The sequence below is a fragment of the Salvelinus fontinalis genome, chromosome 9 (genome assembly GCF_029448725.1).
Source record: "Salvelinus fontinalis isolate EN_2023a chromosome 9, ASM2944872v1, whole genome shotgun sequence".
Taxonomy (NCBI): domain Eukaryota; kingdom Metazoa; phylum Chordata; class Actinopteri; order Salmoniformes; family Salmonidae; genus Salvelinus; species Salvelinus fontinalis.
Window position 1 is genome coordinate 148,271 of NC_074673.1, and position 24,595 is coordinate 172,865.

The following is a 24,595-nucleotide window of genomic DNA, read 5'->3' on the forward strand; positions in this document are numbered from 1 at the left end:
TATACTAAATATCTCTTGTTTCAGACCTTTATTCATTCACTAGCCTGGTCTCAGATCTGTTTATACTGTGTAGCGAACTCCTCTGGTCCGATAGTGTTATTCATTAGCCTGGTCCCAGATCTGTTTATACTGTGTAACTGTATATCTGTGACCAGGCTATTTATTCACCAGAACTTGGTTAGATGTAATCAGATAAACCTTCAGGGCAGGAATCTTACCGATTTATCCTCTGTCTCCAGCTCCAGCCCTGCTTTCTGTAGGTTAGCCTCATATTCCCTCCGCCTCTCCTGTTGACACAACATAGAAGGAAGAAAAGAAAAGAGGAGAGGAGAGAGGAGAGAGGAGAGAAGAGAGAAGAGAGAAGAGAGAAGAGAGAAGAGAGAAGAGAGAAGAGAGAAGAGAGAAGAGAGAAGAGAGAGGAGAGAGGAGAGAGGAGAGAGGAGGAGAGAGAAGAGAGGAGAGAGGAGAGGAGTGCGGAATTGGCACAGGACATTCAATTTGCCCATCTCATCACTTTATTTTGTAATAAATATTTTGTAAAAGGTTTGTATTTATTTGTCATTTTGGAGAGAATGTTTTATGCCTGTTTGAATAGAAAGTGTACTCTGTTGCTTTAGGGTTATAAGCTCATCAGGCATCAATGAGGTTGTAATCAGAGAGTCTATGTTGGAGAACCTTAGTTGCCCAGTGGATTGTAGTTAGTTGGTCTTATTAGATGTGTCCTGCTCAAAATTACGTTCATATCGGTCTCATTTACCGGTTGGATTTCAGTTAATTCAAAAACCCTTGTTTCTTACGTAGCATTAGGATTAAACCTTTAGTTGTGTTTGTGGCCTGATGAAAAAGCAGGCAGTTTATAAAAAAGTTTCTCTGTTCTATACGTGTCATTTTGGAGCTGGTGTGTTTCTTAAAGTATTGCTGTGTCAATATGGTTTCTCGCTGGAATATCAAGACAGCTGGAACGTTTTATAGGTTTATTAAGGCCTTTCCCCTCCCAGAAACCCACCCATTGGTTGCTCCCCTCCCACAGGACCCACCCATTGGTTGATCCCCTCCCAGAAGACCCACCCATTGGTTGCTCCCCACCCAGAAGACCCACCCATTGGTTGCTCCCCTCCCAGAAGACCCTCTCTATAAACCGTCTGATCATCATGCTTACTAGTGCCAGCTGCACGTTTTAGAAATATTTGCAAATGTATTAAAAATAAAAAACAAATACCTTATTTGCATAATTATTCAGACCCTTCGCTATGAGACTAGAAATTGAGCTCAAGTGCATCTTGTTTCCATTGATCAACCTTGAGATGTTTCTACAACTTGATTGGAGTCCACCTGTGGTAAATTCAATTGATTGGATATGATTTGGAAAGGCACAAACCTGTCTATATAAGGTCCCACAGTTGACAGTGCATGTCAGAGCAGAAACCAAGCCATGAGGTTGTAGTAATTGTCTGTAGAGCTCCGAGACAGGATTATGTCGAGGTACAGATCTGGGGAAGGGTACCAAAATATTTCTGCAGCATTGAAGGTCCTCAAGAACACAGTGGCCTCCATCATTCTTAAATGAAGAAGTTTGGAACCACCAAGACTCTTCCTAGAGCTGGCTGCCCGGCCAAAATGAGCAATCAGAGGAGAAGGGCCTTGGTCAGGAAGGTGACCAAGAACTCAATGATCACTCTGACAGAGCTCCAGTTCCTCTGTGGAAATGGGAGAACCTTCCAGAAGGACAACCATCTTAGCAGCACTCCACCAATCAGGTCTTTATGGTGGAGTGGCCAGACGGAAACCTCTCCTCAGTAAAAGGCACATGACAGCCTGCTTTATTTGCAAAAAGGCACCCAAAGGACTCTCAGACCATGCGAAACAAGATTGAACCCTTTGGCCTGAATGCCATGCGTCACATCTGGAGGAAACCTGGCACCATCCCTACGGTGAAGGGATGGTTGTGGCAGCATCATGCCCTGGGGATGTTTTCAGCGGCAGGGACTGGGAGACTAGTCAGGATCGAGGGAAAGATGAACGGAGCAAAGTACAGAGATTTAAAACCTGCTCCAGAGCGCTCAGGATCTCAGACTGGGGCAAAGGTTCACCTTCCAACAGGACAACAACCCTAAGCACACAGCCAAGACAACGCAGGAGTGGCTTCGGGACAAGTCTCTGAATGTCCTTGAGTGGCCCAGCCAGAGCCCGGACTTGAACCCGATCAAACATCTCTGGAGAGACCTGAAAATAGCTTTGCAGCGATGCTCCCCATCCAACCTGACAGAGCTTGAGAGGATCTGCAGAGAATAATGGGAGAAACTCCCCAAATACTGGTGTGCCAAGCTTGTAGCGTCATACCCAAGAAGTCTCAAGGCTGTAATCGCTGCCAAAGGTGCTTCAACAAAGTACTGAGTAAAGTGTCTGAATACTTATGTAAATGTGATATTTCTGCTGTTGTTAATTTATACATTTGCTAACATGTCCATTTTTTTTTTTGCTTTTTCATTTTGGGGCATTGTGTGTAGATTGATGGGGGGGGGGGGTGTAATTTAATCAATTTTAGAATAAGGCTGTAATGTAACAAAATGTGGAAAAAGTCAAGGGGTCTGAATACATTCTGAATGCACTGTAAATCACTATACATCACTTTATCATATGAACTTTGTGTACAGGAAGCTTCACCTCAAAATGGCTACTTCTCCCACACAGCATGCAAATAGGACTCAAATATACTTAAATAACAAAGTTACCAAGGAAACGAAGGGTCAATTCAAGGCTAACTCAAAGCAGGAGGCAGATGATGAGGACATTCCATTCCATGGGGCTCAGTCACTGGCTAGGAATGAGGAATTATAGGTATTGTACTGTAGCTTGGCTTAAACGTTTCGTCTTGTTTCAAGGTATTTGTGTCATGTAGCTTATTTCTGAAATATGAACACTATCAACAGTCAGTGCTTGCTATTATGAATAGCTTGGCAAGAGACGTGCCTAGCTGGTGCTGACAAGTGAGGTGAGTCAAGTAAGGTGAGTCAAGTCAAGTGAGTCAAGTGAGCCAAGTGAGGTGAGTCAAGTCAAGTGAAGTGAGCCAAGTAAGGTGAGTCAAGTAAAGTGAGTCAAGTAAGGTGAGTCCAGTAAGGTGAGTCAAGTGAGGTGAGTCAAGTCAAGTGAAGTGAGCCAAGTGAGGTGAGTCAAGTCAAGTGAAGTGAGCCAAGTAAGGTGAGTCAAGTAAAGTGAAGTGAGTGAAGTGAGTCAAGTAAAAGTGTGTCAAGTAAAGTGAGTCAGGTAAAGTGAGTCAAGTAAAGCGTGTCAAGTGAAGTGAGTCAAGTGAAGTGAGTCAAGTAAAGCGTGTCCAGTAAAGTGAGTCAAGTGAAGTGAGTCAAGTGAAGTGAGTCAAGTAAAGCGTGTCCAGTAAAGCGTGTCAAGTGAAGTGAGTCCAGTAAAGTGAGTCAAGTAAAGCGTGTCCAGTAAAGCGTTTCCAGTAAAGCGTGTCAAGTGAAGTGAGTCCAGTAAAGCGTGTCAAGTGAAGTGAGTCAAGTGAAGTGAGTCCAGTAAAGTGAGTCCAGTAAAGTGAGTCAAGTGAAGTGAGTCCAGTAAAGCGTGTCAAGTGAAGTGAGTCAAGTGAAGTGAGTCCAGTAAAGTGAGTCAAGTGAAGTGAGTCAAGTGAAGTGAGTCAAGTAAAGCGTGTCCAGTAAAGTGAGTCAAGTGAAGTGAGTCAAGTGAAGTGAGTCAAGTAAAGCGTGTCCAGTAAAGTGAGTCAAGTGAAGTGAGTCAAGTAAAGCGTGTCCAGTAAAGTGAGTCAAGTGAAGTGAGTCAAGTAAAGCGTGTCCAGTAAAGTGAGTCAAGTGAAGTGAGTCAAGTAAAGTGAGTCAAGTGAAGTGAGTCAAGTGAAGTGAGTCAAGTAAAGCGAGTCAAGTGAAGTGAGTCAAGTGAAGTGAGTCAAGTGAAGTGAGTCAAGTAAAGTGAGTCAAGTGAAGTGAGTCAAGTAAAGCGAGTCAAGTGAAGTGAGTCAAGTGAAGTGAGTCAGGTAAAGGGAGAGTGCTATGTATTACAGCGTCCTGAATTATTTTCGTACATCTTATTTACCCTGTATTACTGTAGTACTACCAACTACAGAGTCATGTAGCCGGATTAAACCAGAATGAACTCTGAACTCTGAACGAACTCACAACGGAATGAAGCATTCAGTCAGGTTTGCCCAGGCGGTGTCCTGTGCTCAGACACCAGTATTAATGCCAGGCTGTGTCCTGTGCTCAGACACCAGTATTAATGCCAGGCTGTGTCCTGTGCTCAGACACCAGTATTAATGCCAGGTGGTGTCCTGTGCTCAGACACCAGTATTAATGCCAGGCTGTGTCCTGTGCTCAGACACCAGTATTAATGCCAGGCGGTGTCCTGTGCTCAGACACCAGTATTAATGCCAGGCGGTGTCCTGTGCTCAGACACCAGTATTAATGCCAGGCGGTGTCCTGTGCTCAGACACCAGTATTAATGCCAGGCGGTGTCCTGTGCTCAGACACCAGTATTAATGCCAGGTGGTGTCCTGTGCTCAGACACCAGTATTAATGCCAGGCGGTGTCCTGTGCTCAGACACCAGTATTAATGCCAGGCGGTGTCCTGTGCTCAGACACCAGTATTAATGCCAGGCTGTGTCCTGTGCTCAGACACCAGTATTAAGTATCACTGAGAATTACAATGAAACCCCTGTGATAACGAGGCACTTGACAACTATTTGAAGTAGAGGAAGTGTAGTTTATAGTGAGCCCAGGTGTGTTTTTGAAGGTGAATCTCACCTGTTTCTTCTCTCCGTCTCGGTCATCCACATAGGACAGGACGAAGTCAACCCTCTTCTTTCCATCCCGGAAGAACACAGAGTCCTTACTCTGCTGATGCTTGTCGACCTGGGAGGAGACAGACAACACACACACACACACACAGTCAACACACCGTCAACACACAAACCACAATCAGCTGACATTCCCAGATATAGGGCCCGATTCCCAGACATAGATTAAGACTAGATCTGGAATAAAAAGCTATTTCAATGGAGACTCTGTCTGGGAAAATGGTCCATGAAGTACACCAGCACACAGGAAAGCCTTGGGTGCCTTGAAATGCAAACAGCTTTCAGTTCACTCCCACTTCAAGGTTTGAGTATCTACACAGGCGTTTCAAGGTAGAACCATAGCTGAACACATTATTGAAAAAAGCCAGACCTCTGAAGCGAGCTATCCACAGCAACCGCACTGCAAATCAATCTATATACTGTCAGTGTAACAAGATACATCGAACCAAGATGAAGAATTACACACAGCATCACAGTATTACTTCCCCTGCAAAGCCGGATGATGAGGACATGCAATGAGCAGGAGCAACGCAATTCAACCATGGCTGAAATGTTCTATGTTCCATTAAGCATATGTAACGGTGTGAAATGGCTAGCCAGTTAGCGGTGGTGGGCGCTAATAGCCTTTCAATCGGTGACGTCACTCGCTCCGAGACCTTGAAGTAGTGGTTCCCCTTGCTCTGCAAGGGCCGCGGCTTTTGTGGAGCGATGGGCAACGATGCTTCGTGGGTGACTGTTGTTGATGTGTGCAGAGGGTCCCTGGTTCGCGCCCGGGTCTGGGCGAGGGGACGGACTAAAGTTAAACTGTTACACATAGTTACATCGAGTTTATCAGGAGGTCTGAATCTTGTTTTATCCACATTAGAACTGACCATGGTTTGGTCATTATCTTAATACACGGAGTCATGGCCTGGTCATTATCTTAATGCACTGAGTCATGGCTTGGTCATTATCTTAATACACTGAGTCATGGTTTGGTCATTATCGTAATACACTGAGTCATGGTCTGGTCATTATCTTAATACACTGAGTCATGCTTTGGTCATTATCTTAATACACTGAGTCATGGTCTGGTCATTATCTTAAAACATTGATTATTGGTTTGGTCATTATCGTAATACACTGAGGCATGGCCTGGTCATTATCTTAAATACACTGAGTCATGGCCTGGTCATTATCTTAATACACTGAGTCATGGTCTGGTCATTATCTTAATACACTGAGTCATGGTTTGGTCATTATCGTAATACACTGAGTCATGGCCTGGTCATTATCTTAATACACTGAGTCATGGCCTGGTCATTATCTTAAATACACTGAGTCATGGCCTGGTCATTATCTTAAATACACTGAGTCATGGCCTGGTCATTATCTTAATACACTGAGTCATGGCCTGGTCATTATCTTAATACACTGAGTCATGGCCTGGTCATTATCTTAATACACTGAGTCATGATCTGGCCATTATCTTAATACACTGAGTCATGATCTGGTCATTATCTTAATACACTGAGTCATGATCTGGTCATTATCTTAATACACTGAGTCATGATCTGGTCATTATCTTAATACACGGAGTCATGGCCTGGGTCTTCAGTAATCTCGGTTAACCCAGAAATAAAATCTTACAGAATTTGTTTACGTAGTATGTCCACGAGAGGTTAGGTCTTAGTCTGGGTCTCAAGGACTTCTCTCTTGATTATAGGTTGGGTCTGGGTCTCAAGGACTTCGGTCTTGACTCTATCTCTGGTTAGTTTAGCAGATTACAGTAGCCTCTGTCCAAGACGGCACACAGAGCATTCCCACTGGGCACACCATGTAATTTCAACGTGGATAATATTTGGTTGAGATTACACCCACTCATAAAGTGAACCAAAAGTTAGTTGCATTTACAATGTTTTATCACTATGCTTTCAACCATCTTAAAAACAACAACATTCCAATGGAAAAAGAACATCTGATTGTTGGTTTAGTTCACCCAAATGTCTCACTGCTAGGGGTGTGCCGAGTAGTCGGACAAAATGAGTATCGCAACGGATATGGGTACATTTTCTGGATACGCTTAAAATCCGAGTATATTTTCTAATTATCTGTGATCGTAAAAAAATAAAAAAATAAAAAAAGTTATTTTCGGGTGCCAGCAAGCATCTATCTCATGTCAATCAGTCCCAGAGTTTCTAAAGCATACGGTACTTTGAGTCGGTCATGCGTTAGGCTCAACGCGCTCTAGATAACGCAACTGGCTAGTTTGTAAAGAGGGCGGGCTGTACTTTGATCCTGACGCTCTGATTGGATAGAACGAAGCTGTATTTCTCTGAACCACTCTCTTCATAATGTCAACCGATCACTTTTCCTCGCATGTTTTCAGGCTGATAATTTAGATTGCTGCTGCCTGCTAGTATGATAAATCACATGGTGAGGATGTTTGTTATCAAGCGATCGATGTGTATAATATCTTAACAAGTGGGGCAAGGGTAGGGAACAAATATGAAACCTATAGGCATTCTGACTGAGGGACAGCGAACTTCGCTGCCCGCTGCAAATTGAGGACTCAAAGACACAACCCTCCGCGCACTGCTTCTAATCTGCAGTTTTTTTTGCAGTGAGAATGTCAATTTCTGGATACAATTATGAACATAAGTATGGCCACGTCGGCACACCCCTAATCATTGCACTTTCAACCATTTAAAAGCACAGCAAAGTTCGGGAATACAATGAAAAATCGTGTTTATTTATATAAAAAAATTGCCCACTGGTTGAAGGCATTTATAGTAACAGTAACCGCAAAACGTCACCATGGATGTTACTCATTTTATAGTCCCAAGCTGTCGTTATGTGTTGGTCTGGGCATCAAGGACTTCTGTCTTGATTAGAGGCCATGGGTAACTGGAGAGAGATCTACATTAAATGTCAACAAGACAAGACTGACTGCGGAACAGTAAAAGAAGCTAGCATATCACTCAGAATGAAGCAAGGTACTGGGCATGGTAGGCCAATATCCTCAGTCTAGCTAGCATATCACTCAGAATGAAGCAAGGTACTGGGCATGGTAGGCCAATATCCACAGTCTAGCTAGCATATCACTCAGAATGAAGCAAGGTACTGGGCATGGTAGGCCAATATCCACAGTCTAGCTAGCATATCACTCAGAATTAAGCAAGGTACTGGGCATGGTAGGCCAATGTCTACAGTCTAGCTAGCATATCACTCAGAATGAAGCAAGGTACTGGGCATGGTAGGCCAATATCCAGTCTAGCTAGCATATCACTCAGAATGAAGCAAGGTACTGGGCATGGTAGGCCAATATCCACAGTCTAGCTAGCATATCACTCAGAATGAAGCAAGGTACTGGGCATGGTAGGCCAATATCCACAGTCTAGCTAGCATATCACTCAGGACGAAGCAAGGTGCTGGGCATGGTAGGCCAATATACACAGTCTAGCTAGCATATCACTCAGGGCGAAGCAAGGTACTGGGCATGGTAGGCCAATATCCACAGTCTAGCTAGCATATCACTCAGAATGAAGCAAGGTACTGGGCATGGTAGGCCAATATCCACAGTCTAGCTAGCATATCACTCAGGACGAAGCAAGGTACTGGGCATGGTAGGCCAATATACACAGTCTAGCTAGCATATCACTCAGGGCGAAGCAAGGTACTGGGCATGGTAGGCCAATATCCACAGTCTAGCTAGCATATCACTCAGAATGAAGCAAGGTACTGGGCATGGTAGACCTATGCTAATATTTATATTGGAACAAACAGTAACTTTTTGTAAATCTAGCCTGGTCCCAGAACTGTTTGTGCTGTCTTGCCAGATAGACAGCACAAATAGATCAGAGATCAGACTGGCCTTGTCAAGCAGACCACCATAGTCTCTGTGCCCAAGAACATCAAGGTAACCTAAATGACTATCGCCCAGTAGCACTCACATCTGTAGCCATGAAGTGCTTTGAAAGGCTGGTAATGGCTCACATCCACATCATCATCCCAGACACCCTGGACCCACTCCAATTCGCATACCGCCCCAACAGATCCACAGATGATCCAATTTCCATTGCACTCCACTCTGCTCTTTCCCACTTGGACAAAAGGAACACCTAAGTGAGAATGTTCTTTGACTACAGCTCAGACTGCAACATCATAGTTTCCTCCAAGCTCATCTCTAAGCTAAGGACCCTGGGACTGAACAACTCCTTCTGCAACTGGATCCTGGACTTCCTGACGGGCCGCCCCCAGGTGGTGAGGGTAGGTAACAACACATCCGCCGTGCTGATCCTCAACACAGGGGCCCCTCAGGGGTGTGTGCTCAGTCCCCTCCTGTACTCCCTGTTCACCCATGACTGTTTGGCCGCTCATGACTCCAACACCCTCTTAAGTTTGCCAACAACACGACGGTGGTAGGCCTGATCACCGACAACGATGAGACAGCCTATAGAGAGGAGATCAGAGACCTGGCAGTGCTGTGCCAGGACAACAACCTTTCCCTCACCGTCAGCAAGACAAAGGAGCTGATCGTGGACTACAGGAAACAGAGCACGCCCTCATTCACATTGACGGGGCTGTAGTGGAGTGGGTTGAGAGCTTCAAGTTCCTCGGTGTCCACATCGCTAAGGACCTATCACAGTCCAAATACACCAACACAGTCGTGAAAAGGAGCACGACAATGCCTCGTACCCCTCAGGAGGTTGAAAAGATTTGTCATGTGTCCTCAGATCTTCCTTAAATTCCTTCAGCTGCACCATTGAGAGCATCTTGACTGGCTGCATCACCGCCTGGTACGGCAACTGCTCGGCAACCAACCACAAGGTGCTACAGAGGGTAGTGCGTACCGCCCAGTACATCACTGGGGCCGAGTTCCCTGCGACCCAGGACCTCTATACCAGGCGGTGTCAGAGGAAGGCCCTAGAAATTGCCAAAGACGTCAGCCAGCCTAGTCATAGACTGTTCTCTCTGCTAACGCACGGGCAAGCGGTAGCCCCTGCTAACGCACGGGCAAGCGGTAGCAACGTACCAAGTCTGGAACCAACAGGACCCTGAACAGCTTTTACCCCCAAGCCATAAGACTGATAAATAGTTAGTTAAATAGTTAGTTAAATAGTTAACCAATATCTCCCCGGAGGATCTACATTGACCCTTTTTGTACTAACTATTTTGACTCATCACATACGCTGCTGTTACTGTTTATTGTCTGTCTTGTTGCCTAGTTACTACTAGTGAGCTCCAAAAGTATTGGGAAGTTGACACGTTGTTGTTGTTGTTGTTGATGTTGTTGATGTTGTTGTTGATGTTGTTGTTGTTGTTGATGTTGTTGATGTTGTTGTTGATGTTGTTGTTGATGTTGTTGTTGATGTTGTTGTTGATGTTGTTGTTGTTTTGTCTCTGTACTCCAGCACTTTGGACTTGACCTGATACATTCACTAGGAGGTTAAAGTGCAGACTGTCAGCTTTTAATTTGAGGGGATACCAAATAGTTACACGGACTATCTGCATTGATCCTTTTTGCACTAACCTTTTTTTTGACTCATTTTTTATTTATTTATTTGTTATTTTACCTTTATTTAACCAGGTAGGCCAGTTGAGAACAAGTTCTCATTTACAACTGCGACCTGGCCAAGATAAAGAAAAGCAGTGCGACAAAAACGACAACACAGAGTTACACATAAACAAACGTACAGTCAATAACACCAAAGAAAAGAAAAATAGAAACATCTATGTACAGTGTGTGCAAATGTAGAAGAGTAGGGAGGAAGGCAATAAATAGGCCCTAGAGGTGAAAATAATTACAATTTAGCATTGATACTGGAGTGATAGATGTGCAGATGATGATGTACAAGTAGAGATACTGGGGTGCAAAAGAGCAAGAGGATAAGTAACAGTATGGGGATGAGGTAGTTGGGTGTGCTATTTACAGATGGGCTGTGTACAGGTACAGTGATCGGTAAGCTGCTCTGACTCATCACATACGCTGCTGCTACTGTTAACCATCTGTCACTTTATTCCTAGTTATATGTACATATCTACCTCCATGACCTCTGACCCCTGCCTATTCCCCTTAGTATTTCTCTATGTTCTCTCTCTCTCTGCATTGTTGGGAAGGACCCGTGACTAAGCATTGCAGGGTTAGTCCACACCCGTTGTTTACCAAGCATGTTGATGAATAACATTTGATTTGATCTCTACAGATGTATTTTCTTATTTAGAAACCGGAGCAGTTTTTTTTGGAACACTGTCATGGGGCAACTGAACCACCGCAATGTCCGGCCCAGTAAAGCCTGCAGCTCTTCCAATTCATTTTATATGCATGATTGGGACTCTTACTTTGGGTACCATCCCGCCCATCCCCCCATATCCCAGCTATGTTTACCATTTACCAAATTCTGCAGCTCCTTGTAAAGCACCAGAGTCTATGTACCTTCCACTTGTCTGACACACACACACACACACACACACACACACACACACACACACACACACACACACACACACACACACACACACACACACACACACACACACAGGAAGCCATGTTGAGAAAGAGACCTGTTTTCTTTCATTGCTGCTACAGCTGTTCATATACCTATAAATAACTAACTGCACCCCGCACATTCTAGAACCGGCCATGCTGACATTGTTACAGTAGCTGTCTGGACCATAGCTGCTCTTAGAATTAGCACAACATAAAACACTGGGCGAAGTAGTCCCCCCAACACACTAGGACTCTAACTGCAGTAGAATGATCACAACATAAAAACTAGACAGGATTAGCTGCAGTAGAATGACTACAACATAAAAACTAGACAGGACTCTAGCTGCAGTATAATGATCACAACATAACAACTAGACAGGACTCTAGCTGCAGTAGAATGATTACAACATAAAAACTAGACAGGATTAGTTGCAGTAGAATGACTACAACAAAACTAGACAGGACTCTAGCTGCAGTAGAATGACTACAACATAAAAACTAGACAGGACTCTAGCTGCAGTATAATGATCACAATATACAAACTAGACAGGATTAGTTGCAGTAGAATGACTACAACAAAACGAGACAGGATTAGCTGCAGTAGAATTATTACAAAATAAAAACTAGACAGGATTAGCTGCAGTAGAATGACTACAACATAAAAACTAGACAGGATTAGCTGCAGTAGAATGACTACAACATAAAAAGTAGACAGGACTCTAGCTGCAGTAGAATGACTACAACAAGCACTATAGGCATAGCAGTCCCCACACCCTAGACCTCTCACAAACACATTGTTCTGCCTGTCCTGTTGGACCAGTCGCTACGAAGGGGGAGGGCGTGAGAATAGAAGAGCACTTTACCTCCTCTTCCATGGCCCTCTCTCCGGAGAGTATGTCTGCCAAGCATCAGCTGTGACTCCCGCTATGTCTGCAATGAGCTGAAAGGCAGCAGGGCCAGAGTGGTTGCTTCTTCCCTGGGTGCACGGACGGACGAGCCCCTAACTCACTTATTTCCTCTCTCTACTCCCTCTATCCTTTACTCCCTCGTTCACAGGGGGAGAGGGGCTTCGTCCAGTCCAGTTGCAGCCCAGGACAAGCCCACACTTGATCAGACATCCAGAGGAAAGAGGGAGGAGAGAGAGCAGAGGAGAGAGAGAGCCAGCGAGAGGAGAGAGAGAGAGAGAAAGCAGAGCAGAGGAGGGAGAGAGGGGGAGAACGAGAGAGAGCAGAGCAGAGGAGAGAGAGAGAGAGAAAGCAGAGCAGGGAGAGAGGGGGAGAGCGAGAGAGAGCAGAGCAGAGGAGAGAGAGAGAGAGAAAGCAGAGCAGGGAGAGAGGGGGAGAGAAAGCAGAGCAGAGGAGGGAGAGAGAGGGGGAGAGCGAGAGAGAGCAGAGGAGGCTCCTGGATGACGTCAGCATATCAGCAACAGAGCCGCCTGTCTGCCAGTAACACCACTAATGTAATGGTTGGGTTCCTGCCAGACTACATTGTAGACACATGTCAGATCTTACAATGGCTGGATAGGTATTTAACGTATCAGCTGACCACATCATATAGTGCATTCAGAAAGTAGTCAGACCCCTTCACTTTTTCCACATTTTGTTACGTTACAGCCTTATTCTAAAATTGACGAAATACATGTTTTTCCTCATCAATATACGCTCAATACTCCATACCTTATTTACGTAAGTATTTAGACCCTTTGCTATGTGACTCGAAATTGAGCTCAGGTGCATCCTGTTTCCATTGATCATCCTTGAGATGATTCTACAACTGGATTGGAGTCCACCTGTTGTAAATTCAATTGATTGGACATGATTTGGAAAGGCACACCCCTGTCTATATAAGGTCCCACAGTTGACACTGCATGTCAGAGCAAAAACCAAAGCCATGAGGTTGAAGGAATTGTCTGTAGAGCTCCATGACAGGATTGTGTCGAGGCACAGATCTGGAGAAGGGTACCAAAACATTTCTGAAGCATTTTAGGTCCCCAAGAACACAGTGGTCTCCATCATTCTTAAATTTGCAAACACTTCTAAAAAAGAGTTTTTGCTTTGTCATTATGGGGTATTGTGTGTAGATTGATGAGGAAAACAACAATTTAATCAATTTTAGAATAAAGCTGTAACGAAATGTGGAATAAGTCAATGGGTCCTATTTTCCAAATGAACTGATGCCAGAGTGCACAGTCGATGACGTGGCATGTCTGATGCAGTGCAACACAAGTCGACCAATAACAGCTCTTTGTTTCAACACCAGGGGAGGAAGTGACCTCACAACACCAGGAAGTGATGTCATAACAGGGGCAGAATGTAGCTAAGACGCCAGGGAGAATCTTAATGTACAGAATGAAGAGAATACAGAACTGTGAGAGTATAGAGGTATGACAAATGGATTGCGACTTCTCTGATTTCCTCAATGCATAATTTTTTTTTTCATCTATACATGAAACATCCATTCACTACATTCCCCTGATGATAGAAAGCAGAGGATCCCAAAAGGGCATCAAAACAGAAAGACATTTTGTTTTCTTGGAGAAAAAACATGAATCAGGTTGAGCACTGCAAAATAACCCCGAGATCCTAGATCCTATGACTCACTGACATCTCTGCCTGACAACATTCGGAGATACATGCTGCTGACAAAGCAAACCAAGGAGCCTATATCGGACACTATAGTACACAATGAACACATACACTATGGCTATTCACCGTTCAACCAAAATCAATACAAAGCACCTTAAGACCTGAAAACAACACCAGAGAACAAAGTACAGACAGCCATAGCGTGATAACATCAGACACATGTTTCTGTAATTGACTGGGCCAATGTGTCATGTAATCTACAGATGAACCCTGAGGACTGTCAACAAACCATACGCTGGTGAAGAAACCAATTTGTTCCCTATATTCACTTTTTCTAACCCTTCAATGTTTGCAGATCTGCAAGGTGGAAATCAATATGGTACAGACAAAAAGGTGCTATCTAGAATCTGTCCACATAGGAGAACCTTTTGAAGAACCCCTTTCGGTTCCAGGTAGAACCCGTTCCAGAGTTTTCACAGACGGCTCTACCTGGAACCCAAAAATATATTATACTGTACGTAGGCTTCACCATGTTCTACATATATCCTCTTTAATTCAGATGTAGACCATGGGTCTATGCTAACACGCCCTGACTGCGGAGGGGAGGGTTGCAGTGTACAGAACATACATAGGGATTCCATATGTGTAATCTATAATTACTGGAAATGAGAGAGAGAGAGAGAGCTGTTGTAACTAACGCTGTCTCGGTCTCAAAGACAGCTTCCTCCCAGCCGTGGATAACATGGTGCCATGGATAACATAGGCTGGGCCTCCCTGTCATGGGTCTCTGGGCTGTTCTAGTGGGTAGCTCAGATAAATGCTTAGAGGAGCTAATTCGGGCACCAGGGAAGGTTAACCAGGGTTAGTGAGGAATTACGGTAAAAGTCAGTTCTCTTTTTTTTCTTCAACGTAGTAAGGATATGTAATTTCCCCTCTGATGAGATGATGAGCGGTAGGCCTAATGTTAACTCCCTGTAAAGATGAGGGAAACCACTGGATCGCACACACTCCTAGAAAAAAGGGGTTCCAAAAGGGTTGTTAGGTTGTCCCCAATAGGGTAACCCTTTTTGGTTCTAGGTAGAACTAAACTATTTTGTGTTCCATGTAAAACCCTCTGTGAAAAGGGTTCTACATGGAACCCAAAATGATTCTACCTAGAACCCAACAGGTTCTACCTGGAACCCAAAGGGTTCTACCTGGAACTGAAAAGGGTTCTTCAAATGCATCTCCTATGGGGACCGCCAAAGAACCCTTTTAGGTTCTAGATAACTCCTTTTTGTTCTAAAAGTGTAGAAGCTATTAGATAACCATACTGCTCATTGGAAGACTGTACAAAACCTATTCTGAAGTGATAGGTTTCTTAAACTAGAAAAAAATCTCGCTCTGAAATATCAAATCTAAATTTATTTACAACTTTATACGGTGTTTTAAGACTTTATCACTTAAAGGCAGATTGTCTCGCCCTGATCTGTTTCACCTGTCTTTGTGATTGTCTCCACCCACCTCCAGGTGTCACCCGTTTCCTCTATTAGTCCCTGGGTATTTATTCCTGTGTTCCCTGTTCGTCTGTTGCCAGTTCGTCTCGTCAAGTCAACCAGCGTGTTTTTCCCTTATCTCTGTTTGCTAGTCCTCCCGATTTTGACCCTTGCCTGCCTTGACTCTGAACCCGCCTGCCTGCTCATACTGCCTGCCCTGACCACGAGCCTGCCTGCCACTCTGTATCTCCTGGACTCTGACCTTGTTGATTATCTTTTGCCTGTCCACGACCATTCTCTTGCCTGCCCCTTGGATTATAATACATATCAGAGACTCGAACCATCTGCCTCTCGTGTCTGGGTCTCGCCCTGTGCCCTTATAGCAGATAACATTACAAGCCCAGTGCAGTCAGAAACGTGATTTACCTGTTTTGTATATATATATATGTCTACACTATGAGGTTGGAATAATACTGAAATTGTGACAATGAGGATAATGTCCTTTTAGTGTAAGAGCTGTTTGAAAAGACCACCTGAAATGTCAGCCTGTTTTGGTGGGATGGAGCTTTGGGCTGCCTTGTGACATCACCAGGCGGTAAATTAGTTAATAGACCAATAGGAAAGCGCGTTTAAAACCTCTCTGCCAATAACAGCTAGTTTTCAGTTGTCCCCTCCCCACACAAATCCTTATCAGACAGTCCCAGCAAAATTCTTGCTTGAGAAATTGCTCTATGCAAAGAAGCTATTTTTGATCATTGCAAACAATCACAGTAAGGTACTTAATTGTTACCCAGACATGATTTGATAATGAGATAAAAATGTCTGCATTGGAGCTTTCAGTAAAGTAAGAGTCAAACACGGAAGGGGTTTAGAATGCAGTGCAGTGGTCTAATAGGAAGGGTTTAGAATGCAGTGCAGTGGTCTAATAGGAAGGGTTTAGAATGCAGTGCAGTGGTCTAATAGGAAGGGTTTAGAATGCAGTACAGTGGTCTAATAGGAAGGGTTTAGAATGCAGTACAGTGGTCTAATAGGAAGGGTTTAGAATGCAGTACAGTGGTCTAATAGGAAGGGTTTAGAATGCAGTACAGTGGTCTAATAGGAAGGGTTTAGAATGCAGTACATTGGTCTAATAGGAAGGGTTTAGAATGCAGTACAGTGGTCTAATAGGAAGGGTTTAGAATGCAGTGCAGTGGTCTAATAGGAAGGGTTTAGAATGCAGTACAGTGGTCTAATAGGAAGGGTTTAGAATGCAGTACAGTGGTCTAATAGGAAGGGTTTAGAATGCAGTACAGTGGTCTAATAGGAAGGGTTTAGAATGCAGTACAGTGGTCTAATAGGAAGGGTTTAGAATGCAGTACAGTGGTCTAATAGGAAGGGTTTAGAATGCAGTACAGTGGTCTAATAGGAAGGGTTTAGAATGCAGTACAGTGGTCTAATAGGAAGGGTTTAGAATGCAGTACAGTGGTCTAATAGGAAGGGTTTAGAATGCAGTACAGTGGTCTAATAGGAAGGGTTTAGAATGCAGTACAGTGGTCTAATATGAAGGGTTTAGAATGCAGTACAGTGGTCTAATAGGAAGGGTTTAGAATGCAGTACAGTGGTCTAATAGGAAGGGTTTAGAATACAGTACAGTGGTCTAATAGGAAGGGTTTAGAATGCAGTACAGTGGTCTAATAGGAAGGGTTTAGAATACAGTACAGTGGTCTAATAGGAAGGGTTTAGAATGCAGTACAGTGGTCTAATAGGAAGGGTTTAGAATGCAGTACAGTGGTCTAATAGGAAGGGTTTTAGAATGCAGTACAGTGGTCTAATAGGAAGGGTTTAGAATGCAGTACAGTGGTCTAATAGGAAGGGTTTAGAATGCAGTACAGTGGTCTAATAGGAAGGGTTTAGAATGCAGTACAGTGGTCTAATAGGAAGGGTTTAGAATGCAGTACAGTGGTCTAATAGGAAGGGTTTTAGAATGCAGTACAGTGGTCTAATAGGAAGGGTTTAGAATGCAGTACAGTGGTCTAATAGGAAGGGTTTTAGAATGCAGTACAGTGGTCTAATAGGAAGGGTTTAGAATGCAGTACAGTGGTCTAATAGGAAGGGTTTAGAATGCAGTACAGTGGTCTAATAGGAAGGGTTTAGAATGCAGTACAGTGGTCTAATAGGAAGGGTTTTAGAATGCAGTACAGTGGTCTAATAGGAAGGGTTTAGAATGCAGTACAGTGGTCTAATAGGAAGGGTTTAGAATACAGTAGTGGTCTAATAGGAAGGGTTTAGAATGCAGTACAGTGGTCTAATAGGAAGGGTTTAGAATACAGTAGTGGTCTAATAGGAAGGGTTTAGAATGCAGTACAGTGATCTAATAGGAAGGGTTTAGAATGCAGTACAGTGATCTAATAGGAAGGGTTTAGAATGCAGTACAGTGGTCTAATAGGAAGGGTTTAGAATGCAGTACAGTGGTCTAATAGGAAGGGTTTAGAATGCAGTACAGTGGTCTAATAGGAAGGGTTTTAGAATGCAGTACAGTGGTCTAATAGGAAGGGTTTAGAATGCAGTACAGTGGTCTAATAGGAAGGGTTTAGAATACAGTAGTGGTCTAATAGGAAGGGTTTAGAATGCAGTACAGTGGTCTAATAGGAAGGGTTTAGAATACAGTAGTGGTCTAATAGGAAGGGTTTAGAATGCAGTACAGTGATCTAATAGGAAGGGTTTAGAATGCAGTACAGTGATCTAATAGGAAGGGTTTAGAATGCAGTACAGTGGTCTAATAGGAAGGGTTTAGAATACAGTACAGTGGTCTAATAGGAAGGGTTTAGAATGCAGTACAGTGGTCTAATAGGAAGGGTTTAGAATGCAGTACAGTGGTCTAATAGGAAGGGTTTAGAATGCAGTACAGTGGTCTAATAGGAAGGGTTTTAGAATGCAGTACAGTGGTCTAATAGGAAGGGTTTTAGAATGCAGTAGTGGTCTAATAGGAAGGGTTTAGAATGCAGTACAGTGGTCTAATAGGAAGGGTTTAGAATGCAGTACAGTGGTCTAATAGGAAGGGTTTTAGAATGCAGTAGTGGTCTAATAGGAAGGGTTTAGAATGCAGTACAGTGGTCTAATAGGAAGGGTTTAGAATGCAGTACAGTGGTCTAATAGGAAGGGTTTAGAATGCAGTACAGTGGTCTAATAGGAAGGGTTTTAGAATGCCGATTAGATGCTGTTGAAGGGTAGACTGATTAGACATCCTCATAAAAACTGGTCACATGATGCTGAAACCTGACCACTACTGAGAGAGGCAGGAGAGAGAGGCAGTGAGGGGGGATGGGCGACCTACACTACACAAGAAGCAACACACTTCACTGCAGCACTGTCATGAGGATAAGACAGGGTCACGAGGATAAGACAGGGTCATGAGGATAAGACAATAAGGCATGGTCAATAGGATAGGGCAGGGTCACGAGGATAAGACAGGGCCATGAGGATAAGACAGGGTCATGAGGATAGGACAGGGTCATGAGGATAGGACAGGGTCATGAGGATAGGATAGGGGATAGGACAGGGTCTTGAGGATAGGATAGGGGATAGGACAGGGTCATGAGGATAGGATAGGGGATAGGACAGGGTCTTGAGGATAGGATAGGTCATAGGACAGGGTCTTGAGGATAGGATAGGGGCTAGGACAGGGTCATGAGGATAGGATAGGGGATAGGACAGGGTCTTGAGGATAGGATAGGGGATAGGACAGGGTCATGAGGATAGGACAGGGTCATGAGGATAGGACAGGGTCATGAGGATAGGACAGGGTCATGAGGATAAGACAGGGTCATGAGGATAGGACAGGGTCATGAGGATAGGATAGGGGATAGGACAGGGTCATGAGGATACAGTCATGAGGATAGGGCATGGTCATGAAGATAAGACAGGGTCATGAGGATAGGACACACACACAAGCCTGGCCCACCATACACAGGGCTACATGGTTCACCCCATACAGACATGGTGCAGACACATACACACACACTGGTACACCCAATACAGAGGCATGGCTAGGCTGTCTGTACCCATATATTAACCCCTGGGCTGTGCTAGGACTGCCTGGCAAAATAGCCTCCTGACCTTCCCAGGCACCACCCACAACATACTACTATCTACCATAGGGTATTATACTGCTACCATAGGGTAGTATATGGCTACCATAGGGTAATATACTGCTACCATAGGGTAGTATACTGCTATACTGCTACCATAGGGTAATATACTGCTACCATAGGGTAGTATACTGCTACCATAGGGTAGTATATGGCTACCATAGGGTAGTATATGGCTACCACAGGGTAATATACTGCTACCATAGGGTAATATACTGCTACCATAGGGTAATATACTGCTACCATAGGATAGTATTTGGCTACCATTGTGTGTGTGAGAGAGAGAGAGAGAGAGAGAGAGAGAGAGAGAGAGAGAGAGAGAGAGAGAGAGAGAGAGAGAGAGAGAGAGAAAGAGAGAGAAAGAGGGAGGGAGAGAGAGAGAAATAGAGTGATAGAGAGAGAGAGAGAAAGAGAGAGAGAGACAGAGAGACAGAGAGAGAGAGAGAGAGAAAGAGAGAGAGAGAGAGAAATAGAGTGATAGAGAGAGAGAGAAATAGAGGGATAGAGAGAGAGAGAGAAAGAGAGAGAGAGAAAGAGAGAGAGAGAGAAAGAGAGAGAGAGAAAGAGAGAGAGAGAGAGAGAGAGAGAGAGAGAGAGAGAGAAAGAAAGAAAGAGAAAGAGAGAGAGAGAGAGACAGAGAGAGAGAGAGAGATAGAGAGAAAGTTGGAGTAGAGAGAGAAATAGAGGGATAGAGAGAGAGAGAGAGAGAGAGAGAGAGAGAGAAAGAGAGAGAGAGAGAGAGAGAGAGAGAGAGAGAGAGAGCTCATTTATAACATTATGTTATTGCACCTAACCCTGACTGTATAATCACAGGTGAGAACAAAACAACTGTTTTTCATTTTTAATGAGGAACACTTTAGTTCATATCTCATTGTTTCCGCGCCCAAAGACAGAGAGAGAGAGAGAGAAAGAGGGAGAGAGAGAGAAATAGAGTGATAGAGAGAGAGAGAGAGAGAGAAAGAGAGAGAGAGAGAGAGAGAGAGAGAGAGAGAGAGAGCTCATTTATAACATTATGTTATTGCACCTAACCCTGACTGTATAATCACAGGTGAGAACAAAACAACTGTTTTTCATTTTTAATGAGGAACACTTTAGTTCATATCTCATTGTTTCCGCGCCCAAAGGTCCACAGCAGAAGGGTTTTCGAATGCCTTGCAGAATGTGCACACACTACCTTCCACAAGTGTACACTTTTAACAGTATGTGGCAAAATAAAATCAACATTTCCTAATTTTCCTCATATGACGCATGCCACTAAAAGTCCTAGTTAAAAGATCATTAAAAAAAAGTTAAAAGAACGAAGTCAGGGTTGGATCGTTGTTTTACGACAGCTACGTCATTCTAACAGTTAGGGCACCAACGGAGTAAAACAATGGCGTCACATACACCTACCTGGTTAAATAAAGGGGAAATAAAACATGTTTATAAAGAAGGATAGTAGCTGGGCCCTGGCTACATAGGGTCAGAAGGATAGTAGATGGGACCTGGCTACATAAGGTCAGAAAGATAGTAGATGGGACCTGGCTACATAAGGTCAGAAGGATAGTAGATGAGACCTGGCTACATAAGGTCAGAAAGATAGTAGATGGGACCTGGCTACATAAGGTCAGAAAGATAGTAGCTGGGCCCTGGCTACATAGGGTCAGAAGGATAGTAGATGGGACCTGGCTACATAAGGTCAGAAAGATAGTAGATGGGACCTGGCTACATAGGGTCAGAAGGATAGTAGATGGGACCTGGCTACATAGGGTCAGAAGGATAGTAGATGGGACCTGGCTACATAGGGTCAGAAGGATAGTAGATGGGACCTGGCTACATAAGGTCAGAAAGATAGTAGATGGGACCTGGCTACATAAGGTCAGAAAGATAGTAGATGGGACCTGGCTACATAGGGTCAGAAGGATAGTAGATGGGACCTGGCTACATAGGGTCAGAAGGATAGTAGATGGGACCTGGCTACATAAGGTCAGAAAGATAGTAGATGGGACCTGGCTACATAGGGTCAGAAGGATAGTAGATGGGACCTGGCTACATAGGGTCAGAAGGATAGAAGATGGGACCTGGCTACATAGGGTCAGAAGGATAGTAGATGGGACCTGGCTACATAGGGTCAGAAGGATAGTAGATGGGCCCTGGCTACATAGGGTCAGAAGGATAGTAGCTGGGCCCTGGCTACATAGGGTCAGAAGGATAGTAGATGGGACCTGGCTACATAGGGTCATATAGCCTTCATATAGCCTTCATATACAATACCAGTCAAAAGTTTGGACATACCTACTCATTCAAGGGTTTTTCTTAATTTTTCACTATTTTCTACATTGTAGAATAATAGTGAAGACATCAACACTATGAAATAACACATACGGAATCATGTAGTAACCAAAAAAGTGTTAAACAAATTCTTCATAGTAGCCACCCTTTTGCCTTGATGACAGCTTTGCACACTCTTGGCATTCTCTCAACCAGCTTCATGAGGTAGTCACCTGGAATGCATTCCAATTAAACGGTGTGCCTTCTTAAAAGTTAATTTGTGGAATTTCTTTCCTTCTTAATGTGTTTGAGCCAATCAGTTGTGTTGTGACAAGGTAAGGGTGGTATACAGAAGATAGCCCTATTTGGTAAAAGACCGAGTCCATATTATGGCAGGGAGGGGTTGGGCCTGTGGTCTAGCTACTGCTGCAGCACCAGTCTGTGGTGAACCAGGGAGGGGCCTGTGGTCCAGTACCAGTCTGTGGTGAACCAGGGAGGGGTTGGTGCTGTGGTCCAGCCATCTGAACACTCAGGCTGAAATAAATACGGTTCAACAACACCATCAGAGTCCCTCCATTAGTTTTCTTCATCACTCGCGAGTATTTTGTCGTCAGATATATATTGTAGTTTTTTTTTTTTTTACATTGTTTAACTGATGTGAAACGCTGTCTTCACAAAACAACTTGCATCTGTGAATAAATGCATAATGTTCAGTTTCTACGTAGCAGGGAGCGCACATGCTCAGTTGTTACCCATCTCCACTGCTGTGGCAGTCGGCTACATAAAATAATGAGATAAAATAATCGCAAATGTTTTTGGGTAGAAAAGTACACGTTTCCTGACTCAAAAACCGATAGTACTTTGGCAAAAAAAATAGCTAATTCAATAAAACAACCGATTTTCCACACATTCCGCCGATTTCTGAATGATGAATTCACTGGCAACAGAGCAGAGCTAGGCCTGCATCCAGCAATGTCATGAGTCACTTGGCCTCTTTTCGCAGCCGTTTCAGTACAGCACTAGAGGGACAGAAAGTGGGAGAGAGGACTAGTTTCAATGTATGGAATCACTTGGGCGTTTTGGGATTTTGGGTAAACTTCTCCTTTAACAATGGTGGAAAGTCCCCCCCCCCAGTTGAACCTTTGAAATCCATGACGAGGAGTATAGAGAATCAGGATATAGCCAGCCACACAGGTCTAGTAGCAGGAAGAGAACTCTCTGGCGCTGACGCTCTCATTTCACACACAACAACATCGTACTCTCACCAAGTCTGGCATCTAAAACATAGATCAGACAAGCAGCATCCCGATCTAGTCTATGGCCTTCTGTCCCACCAAGTCTGGCATCTAAAACATAGATCAGACAAGCAGCATCCCGATCTAGTCTATGGCCTTCTGTCCCACCAAGTCTGGCATCTAAAACATAGATCAGACAAGCAGCATCCCGATCTAGTCTATGGCCTTCTGTCCCACCAAGTCTGGCATCTAAAACATAGATCAGACAAGCAGCATCCCGATCTAGTCTATGGCCTTCTGTCTCACCAAGTCTGGCATCTAAAACATAGATCAGACAAGCAGCATCCCGATCTAGTCTATGGCCTTCTGTCCCACCAAGTCTGGCATCTAAAACATAGATCAGACAAGCAGCATCCCGATCTAGTCTATGGCCTTCTGTCCCACCAAGGGGATTAATTAACAACACATTATTGTACCCTTTGTGACTGCCACAAAATAACCACTGAATGCTCCAGTGCACACTGACAACAATTACAGCAGGTAGTGATGTAGTGTGTCAACTCATATACACACAGAGATGATTAGGTTATTTAACCGACAGCTGCGGGTTAGTGTAAAGACTGTAACATGACACTAAACAAACAACACAACTTTATTAAATCTATCGAAACGGAAAAACAAACACACACACACACACACACACACACACACACACACACACACACACACACACACACACACACACACACACACACACACACACACACACACACACACACACACACACACACACACACACACAGTCTTATGGACAACCTGAAGACCACTAAGAGCAAGACATCTAGCCACATCCTGGCCATAGAGGAGTGGTGGTTAAAGGGGTGGGGTGGTTAAAGGGGTGGTGGGTTAAAGGGGAGGGGTGGTTAAAGGGGAGGGGTGGTTAAAGGGGTGGTGTAGTTAAGGGGGTGGTGGGTTAAAGGGGTGGGGTGGTTAAAGGGGCGGGGTGGTTAAAGGGGAGGTGTGGTTAAGGGGGTGGTGGGTTAAAGGGGTGGGGTGGTTAAAGGGGCGGGGTGGTTAAAGGGGTGGTGTAGTTAAAGGGGTGGGGTGGTTAAAGGGGAGGGGTGGTTAAAGGGGAGGGGTGGTTAAAGGGGTGGGGTGGTTAAAGGGGTGGGGTGGTTAAAGGGGCGGGGTGGTTAAAGGGGTGGGGTGGTTAAAGGGGTGGGGTGGTTAAAGGGGCGGGGTGGTTAAAGGGGTGGTGTAGTTAAAGGGGTGGGGTGGTTAAAGGGGAGGGGTGGTTAAAGGGGTGGGGTGGTTAAAGGGGCGGGGTGGTTAAAGGGGTGGGGTAGTTAAAGGGGTGGGGTGGTTAAAGGGGCGGGGTGGTTAAAGGGGTGGTGTAGTTAAAGGGGTGGTGTGGTTAAAGGGGTGGTGGGTTAAAGGGGTGGTGTGGTTAAAGGGGTGGGGTAGTTAAAGGGGTGGGGTGGTTAAAGGGGCGGGGTGGTTAAAGGGGCGGTGTGGTTAAAGGGGAGGGGTGGTTAAAGGGGTGGTGTAGTTAAAGGGGTGGGGTGGTTAAAGGGGCGGGGTGGTTAAAGGGGCGGTGTGGTTAAAGGGGAGGGGTGGTTAAAGGGGAGG

At 44.4% G+C, this 24,595-nt stretch overlaps 1 protein-coding gene across 2 annotated transcripts in view; it reads right to left on the bottom strand.

The window, feature by feature from the left end:
• LOC129861853 (anoctamin-5-like) overlaps window positions 1–24,595 on the bottom strand; it is a 74,694-nt gene that overhangs the window by 26,826 nt on the left and 23,273 nt on the right. The window contains exons 1-3 of one of the 2 annotated variants that reach the window (XM_055932994.1): window positions 12,158–12,492; window positions 4,773–4,880; window positions 219–287 (exon numbers count right to left, since the gene is read on the bottom strand). In XM_055932994.1, the coding sequence (XP_055788969.1) occupies window positions 219–287; window positions 4,773–4,880; window positions 12,158–12,169 (189 nt within the window). In that variant the 5' untranslated portion in view covers window positions 12,170–12,492. Of the gene's footprint in view, window positions 1–218; window positions 288–4,772; window positions 4,881–12,157; window positions 12,493–24,595 lie in introns of those variants that run through there. The other variant, XM_055932993.1, reaches the window with a different exon arrangement.